This window comes from Mytilus edulis, chromosome 8 (assembly GCF_963676685.1).
Source record: "Mytilus edulis chromosome 8, xbMytEdul2.2, whole genome shotgun sequence".
Classification (NCBI taxonomy): domain Eukaryota; kingdom Metazoa; phylum Mollusca; class Bivalvia; order Mytilida; family Mytilidae; genus Mytilus; species Mytilus edulis.
Genome location: NC_092351.1, coordinates 74,866,343 through 74,874,513, shown reverse-complemented (window position 1 = coordinate 74,874,513; position 8,171 = coordinate 74,866,343). Strand labels below are relative to the sequence as shown.

General features: G+C 31.6%; 1 protein-coding gene across 6 annotated transcripts in view; it reads right to left on the bottom strand.

The window, feature by feature from the left end:
• Nucleotides 1-5,113: 5,113 nt before the first annotated feature.
• The window catches only part of LOC139486261 (uncharacterized), a 91,954-nt gene continuing 88,896 nt past the window's right edge, over nucleotides 5,114-8,171 (bottom strand). For all 6 annotated transcript variants that reach the window (XM_071271053.1, XM_071271051.1, XM_071271049.1 and 3 more), the window contains exons 9-11: nucleotides 7,383-7,490; nucleotides 6,555-6,653; nucleotides 5,114-5,558 (exon numbers count right to left, since the gene is read on the bottom strand). In XM_071271053.1, the coding sequence (XP_071127154.1) occupies nucleotides 5,274-5,558; nucleotides 6,555-6,653; nucleotides 7,383-7,490 (492 nt within the window). In that variant the 3' untranslated portion in view covers nucleotides 5,114-5,273. The remainder of the gene's footprint in view (nucleotides 5,559-6,554; nucleotides 6,654-7,382; nucleotides 7,491-8,171) is intronic.

Genomic DNA, 8,171 nt, shown 5'->3' with positions numbered 1-8,171 from the left:
GGATCACAAACAAAAACCGGGGAACTCATTAAACAGAATCAATGAACTACTACAACAAAAAAACGTCAACATAAACAGAAACGGACAATTTTATACTAACTGTCATATATTTCTGATTTGGTATAAGTCATTTAAGAAAAAATGGGTTAAACCTAGTTTTATGGCTAGCCAAACATCTTGCTTATATGGCAATGTTTAAAACACCGCTTAGATGATAATTTTACATGACAGGTATACATATAGATAAATGATCACTATCGACAAGGGAATATATTTATAAATAGAAAAGACTGTTTGTTTTATATTTGAATAATTGTAATCTTTTTGGGACCATAGCTTGCTTGTCGATGTAAGACAATGCTCCGAGTTGAAGGCCATACTTGATATATGATTGTTTACTTTTTACACCGTGTGACTTGGATTGCGAGTTGTCTTATTGGCACTCATACCACGTCGTCTTATTTCGAAGTAATTCTGAAATGGGATTCGTAATCAATAGCAGTTCTCTATTATATACTATTTTCAAAAATACATGTTGTAAGATTAGAACACGAATATGTATGAATAAAATGTGTGTACATTAAACTAAAAAAAGATCATTAATTGATTTCCTATGTGTATTTATCTGCATGAAATGTTCATTCAAAGGGGAGAAGAGAGATATATTGAAAATGACAGTATTACGGACAATATTTCTTTTGAAGGGAGAAGTGACCAGGTTCGGATATGAATCAATTGGTATTAATTAATAAGATTTTGCAGTCCTTTTAATTGAAATTTGTTTTGATTTACTGATATCCAAGCCAAGAAGTAACATATTTGTTTTTGTGGCGAGATATATTGAATATTCGGCTTTTGATAAATTATGTTCTTGAAAGTGTTCAAATTTCTCTACAAAAACAGTTTGGGAATATAATCATGTTTCTGGCATAAAATGTTTTTAGACCGCTATAGCTCATTCTTATTCCTTGTATTACATAGATATAGGAAGATGTGGTGTAAGTGCCAATGAGACAACTCTCCATCCAAATAACAATTTAAAAAGTAAACCATTATAGGTTAAAGTACGGCCTTCAACACGGAGCTTTGGCTCACACCGAACAACAAGCTATAAAGGGCCCCAAAATTACTAGTGTAAAACCATTCAAACGGAAAAAACCAACGGTCTAATCTATATAAACAAAACGAGAAACGAGAAACACGTATATATTACATAAACAAACGACAACTACTGTACATCAGATTCCCGACTTAGGACAGGTGCAAACATTTGCAGCGGGATTAAACGTTTTAATGGATCCAAACCTTCTCCCTTTTTCTGAAACAATAGCATAACATCACAACATAGAAAAACATACGATAAAATATCAATTGGCAGACTTAACTCAATGTATATGTTTTTTTTTATATTAAAACAATATAAAAATACCCACAAAATTAAAATAACACCAATATTAAAATAACCACAATAATAAAATAACTTATCTGTACGTTTACTTTTTGAATAATTTAAACCGGAGAAGGATTAAACTAGAGGCTCTAAAGAGCCTGTGTCGCTCGCCTTGGTCTATGTGAAAATTAAACAAAGGATGCAGATGGATTCATGACAAATTTGTGTTTTGGTGATGGTGATGTGTTTGTACATCTTAATTTACTGAACATTCTTGCTGCTTAAAATTATCTCTATCTATAATTAACTTGGCCCAGTAGTTTCAGAGGAGAAGATTTTTGTAAAAGATTACTAAGATTTACGAAAAAATGGTTAAAAATTTACTATAAAGGGCAATAACTCCAAAAAGGGGTCAACTCACAATTTCGGTCATGTTTACTTATTTGTAGATCTTACTTTGACGAAATTTATTGTTTTTTACAGTTTATCTCGATCTATCATAATATTCAAGACAATAACCCAAAACAGCAAAATTTCCTTAAAATTACCAATTCAGGGGCAGCAATCCAACAACGGATTGTCCGAATCATCTGAAAATTTCAGGGTAGGAAGATTTTAACCTGATAAACAATTTTACTTCATGTCAGATTTGCTTTAAATGCTTTGGTTTTTGAGTTATAAGCCAAAAACTGAATTTTACCCCTATGTTCTATTTTTAGCCGTGGCGGCCATTTTGGTTGGTTGAACGGGTCAGGCCACACATTTTTTAACTAGATACCCAAATGATGATTGTGGCCAAGTTTGGTTTGATTTAATTATGTTGTTTCAGAGGAGAAGATTTTTGTAAAAGATTACTAAGATTTACGAAAAATTGTTAAAAATTGACTATTTAGGGCAATAACTCCTAAAGGGGTCAACTTACCATTTCAGTCATGTTGCCTTATTTGTAAATCTTACTTTGCTGAACATTATTGCTGTTTAGAGTTAAATCTATCTATAATAATATTCAAGATAATAACCAAAAAACGGCAAAATTTCCTTCAAATTATCAATTCAGGGGCAGCAACCCAACAACAGCTTGTCCGATTCATCTGAAAATTTCATGGCAGATAGATCTTGACCTGATAAACAACATGACCCCATGTCGGATTTGCTCTAAATGCTTTGTTTTTTTAGTTATAAGCCAAAAACTGCATTTTAACCCTATGTTCAAATTTTTAGCCGTAGCGGCCATCTTGGTTGGTTGACCAGGTCATCGGACACAATTTTTAAACAAGATACCCCAATGATGAATATGGCCAAGTTTGGTTTAATTTGGCCCAGTTGTTTCAGAGGATAATTTTGTAAAAGATTACTAAGATTAACGAAAAATGGTTAAAAATTGACTATAAAGGGCAATAACTCCTAAAGGGATCAACTGACCATTTCGGTCATGTTGACTTATTTGTAAATCTTACTTTGCTGAACATTATTGCTGTTTACAGTTTATCTCTATCTATAATAATATTCAAGATAATAACTAAAAACAGCAAAATTTCCTTCAAATTATCAATTCAGGGGTAGTAACCCAACAACAGCTTGTCCGATTCATCTGAAAATTTCAGGGCAGATAGATCTTTACCTGATAAACAATTTAACACCATGTCAGATTTGCTCTAAATGCTTTGGTTTTTTAGTTAAAAGCTAAAAACTGCATTTTACCCCTATGTTCTATTTTTAGCCATGGCGGCCATCTTGGTTGATTGACCGGGTCATCGGACACAATTTTTAAACTGGATACCCCAATGATGATTGTGGTCAAGTTTGGTTAAATTTTGCCCAGTAGTTTCAGAGGAGAAGATTTTTGTACAAGTTAACGACGACGACAGATGACGGACGACGGACGCAAAGAGATTGGAAAAGCTCACTTGGCCCTTTGGGCCAGGTGAGCTAAAAAGACTGTAGTGTTATAATATATTGGTGTCTGGATTACATTGTTGAGTAGATAAAAATATAGTTGGAACATACTGTTGATCTAACAATTAAATTTGAAAAGCATAACTTTACTCGTGTTATATTTGTGTATTTGTTTTACCCACCCAGGTAGATTATTAATAAGATATAAGTTGGAGTATTACTGTAAGTAATATTGTACAAATATATTGGTCTGTAATCTATCCGTGAGATTTTGCTGAACCACTTCGTTACATAGTGAACTAATTGATATTGGCTGTGCTACTCCCTTCACACTAGTAATCTGGACACTTTCTATCATTCGTGTGTTTCTCTGTCCTATATATTCTCCCATGTATTTGTATTGTAGTCCTGTCATGTAATGTTGGCGTTTTAATATTATATTTAAGATTGCCATAAAAGCGGGAGGTTTGGCATGCCACAAAGGGTTTCAACCCACCATTTTTTTTCTTAAAATGTACTGTAACAAGTCAGAAAAATTACCATTGTTATATTATAGTTCGTTTCTATGTGTGTTACATTTTAATGTTTTGTTTCAGTTGGGTCGTAGTTCTCCTCTTATATTTGATGCGCTTCCTTAGTTTTAGTTTGTAACCCGGATTTCATTTTATGTATATCATTTTTTTTTTCATGTATTGTTATTAACATAAATCAGGATATTAGTTTCTTGTAAATTGTTTTACATTTGTCATGTCCAGACCCTTTTAAAACTGACTAGGTTATGTATGTGTAAGGGTTTTATTGAAGAATTTGTGGTGACTCCTATGTGCTGTTTTATTCACTGATGGAAAGTTGTTTGGCAATCATACCACACCTCCTATTTTTTTATAGCAATTTAAGGTTTTTAACACAAAAAACATTTATTATGACCTGTACCTTCTTGAACCAAGAACCAGATTTTTTTTAATGGGAATTTACTTCTAGGTATGCAAACAACAGTATAATGTGTTGAGGAAATACATTTTAGTATGCTAGAGTTTTTTTTAGAGCAACATGTGAATGAAAATGTCTTCAATCTAGCAAAATGATGAACTCAAAACATTTCACAATGGACCCTTTTTATATGACAGAAAAACAGAGGATAAGTTGACCCTCAAGAATAGTCACTATATAAAGAAATTTTTACTTAATCTTATATCAATGTCTTATTTGCTTTTCTTATGCAAGAAGAGGAAAATGTATGTTAAATGTACCAAACAGAAAGACGTTTGTTCATTGCACAGCCATCTTCCCTGGTTAAATCTGAATTATCACTTATAAAACTTTGAAATTATCTTTTTTATCCTGGAGGATCATTGAAAAGATATTTACTGCCCTAGAATCTTCTGGGTAACCACTTTATGCCTCTACTTTACATTTGTATTTAAAATAGATACTATGTATGTATGTTAATTTATTTGTATATGTGTCTCTATACCATTTTACATTGGTTTACGATAATACAGATAATAAAATGTGCATCTGTTGCATTAACATTGTTGCTGTAATTTCATCACATATACACTGAAGTGCAGCATATAGACTTAGAATAATTTTTATTTATAAACCTTATAATGCTTTTAACAAAATTAAGTTCTGAAGCAGACTTTGCTGAAGCAATCTTTGCTGTTATCTACTCTTTGGTTGTGTTGTTGACACATTCTCACATTTCCATTCTCAATTTCAATTTTATATTATGTAAACAAAATTTAGATTCCCAAGCTTGTGGACATCATAAAGTGATGTTGTCTTCTTCTAACACATAATAAACACTGACCACCAAGACAATTAGAAAAAAACAATCTTTTATTAGATAAAGATTAAGAACCTGTAACAGGTTTTTTTTTATAGAAAAGTGACCACCCATCACATTACAGTCTATATAATTAAATATGAGTCTACAATTAAAAACAACTTTTGTCTACATGTTTACAAATGTGTTCATGGATTTTTATTTATCAGGTACAGCATAACCTGGTGCTACCAATGGTCCCTCTTTATGTAAAAATACAGCAGGCCAGACAGTCATTCTGTATTTCTTTCCTTTTCTTCCTGAAAACCTGAATTGTTCTTTATTGAACTTTTCACCTTTAACAGCCCATCTTATTTCCATAGGTGGTTGTTGAATACACATGTACCAGATAAGGTCAACACATTGTTCTACATAGGATACCAGTTCTTTACTTATTTGGTCACCTTTTAAAAGTTTTTCCTTGATATGATTTTCAAATATTTCCTGCAAAAAAGCGTTTGAATGTTTTATTCTTTTTGCTAAACACATTGTATATAAAACATATATCTATAAAATATCAACATATTTGCTAATTCTAGACTAGCTTTTATGCTTCAAAGAAGAAAATTACTAATATCAAGCCAATCAGAATCAAAAATTGATTTCATTGTGGAAGTTTTCATAAATATTTCATTAAAAACATCTAAAGACAACATTAAGAACTTTTGGGTTAAAATGTGCTGAGTATATAGATATATAATGTCTGATTTTGCAGAACTATTTGCAATTAATACAGCAATGTTTTCGGTCTTTTTAACATAAAATAATTTTTTTGGGCACTTTCCTATACAATTTCTGGAGCTATGACCCTGTAAAAGGTCAATTAGGTCCTTTTTCCATGATTTTAATTGTTTTGGCATAATTAACATTGGCCACAATCTACGATTCAATTTTTTTTTATATTTTATGAAATCTATAAAAAAAAAAATTGGAATCTTTTGGTTACAACACATTTTGGCTCGTAGGTGGCAGCCAAGGTGTTTCTTAATCATTTAGGTCTGCAAAATGCACAAAATAATCATATTTTGACAAAATGTCCAAAATGGGCTTACTTTGGAGAGTATTATGTACACTTAGCATTAAGACTTTTGAAAAGACCCATCTATGAACCAAAATTGAGACCTTTTTGTTTTTTTATGATTAAGTATTTTATTCCATTTTATGCCATAAGTGAACCTTGACCTTTGGTTAGCTCCCATCAAAAGGAATATGTGTACTAATTTTCAAATTGATTGGACTTCAACTTCATCAAAAACTTACCTAAATCAAAAACTTTAACCTGAAGTGGGACAGATGGACGATCGTATGAACGAAAAATCAGACTCACCAACCAGAAAACATATTGTCCCTACTACCATCGTAGGTGGGGAGAAAAATTAAATTTTGTTTCTGAGAAGTCTATGTCCAGATATATACTAAATAAAAATGAGTATGAAATACCGTTTGCATCACTTTGACAGTAGCCAGGGCGACAAGCTTCCTATATTCTCTGGCCATCTGTTCTGTCTTAGCCCTCATTTGCTCACTTGCTGGATATCCCTATAAAAACATTTTAACAATCATAAGTGATCAGTAACAGTTATATTTAAATACAACATAAAGTCACGATACTTTTAAACAATGGAAATAGTAGTTGATGAATGTTCAAACCTCTAAAAAAAACAATCAAATTATACAAATAAAGGATAAAATAACACTCAAAAGAAAAAGCTTTGAATAAAAACTGAGCAATACTTAATGCCTGGTCGGGGTGAGCAGTAACTACTCATATCAAACTAAGTCATATTGTTGTTTGATCAATGTGCCAACACCCACTGCTTTTGGTGCATGTTTTTTTTTTCATTTGACCATTGTAACTCAAGTTTAGATCTTTATGGACTTGTATTCAAAGAAAGTTTTATGTGTTGTTTTTTTTTTCTGTTTGAGTGATAGTTTAAGTTCAAAGTTTTTGAGACTAAAATTTACCGAATTTCAAAAGCTACACTATTTTCAATTATTCCTGAGAAACTTACAATCTCTTTATATATTTTTGTTTATATATATTTACGATGGTTTAAAAATGTCTCATTAAAAAGTATCATGCATGATGCATTGTTTAAACAGGGTTCCAGATAGCTTCAACTGGATGTGTAATTAAAGAATTTTCTTCAGAAAAAAAGTATAATATGTACATAAGTTTTATAATGTAAACCAGCCATTTATTTATAAAAATCATATGCATCATTTATTTTTAATTTGAGGTTTCATATGACTTGAACACATAATTACCTCCGACTTTGGATTGCCACTAGTGGGATCTACAACTGGAGGTATCATTTCTTTAATTAGTCTCTGTATCTGGTCCTGTGATATTTCTTGACAGACGTCATAAATAACCTGCAAAAAAGTCCCCCAAAAAATATAAAACCTTTAATGCAGTATATCAACTAATATTTGACTGTTGACATCATGATTTCAGATTGGCAGAAAAATTCTTTGAAATTGTTGAGTAAGTTTCAGCAATATTATTTTGATATGTTATAACATTTTACATTTTTCATGGTACTTTTTTAGAGTGTGCTTCTTTCTTTGTTTTGTACTGTTTTCATCGCAAGTCCTTTGATCATGTTGATGATGACAATGTTGGTCTCCTGACCCAATTTTGCTTTTAAAGTTTCTCTTGATTGTAGTTTTCAAGATTCACCTGAAGCAGGACAGACAGACGGATAGACGCAAATTTTAAACAAGAATGTGTACACAGTACACGGATGCCCCACTCGCACTTTCATTTTCTGTGTTTAGTGGACCGTGAAATTGGAATAAACTCTCTAATTTGGCATTAAAATTAGAATGATGTTATGGAAGGGAACATGTACACTAAGTTTCAAGTTGATTGGACTTCAACTTTATCAAAAACTACCTTGACCAAAAACTTTAACCTGAAATTTGCACTATCATTTTCTTTGTTCAGTGAACCGTAAAATTTGGGTCAAAACTCTAATTTGGCATTTAAATTAGAAAGATCATATCATAGGGCACATGTATACTAAGTTTCAAGTTGATTGGACTTCAACTTCA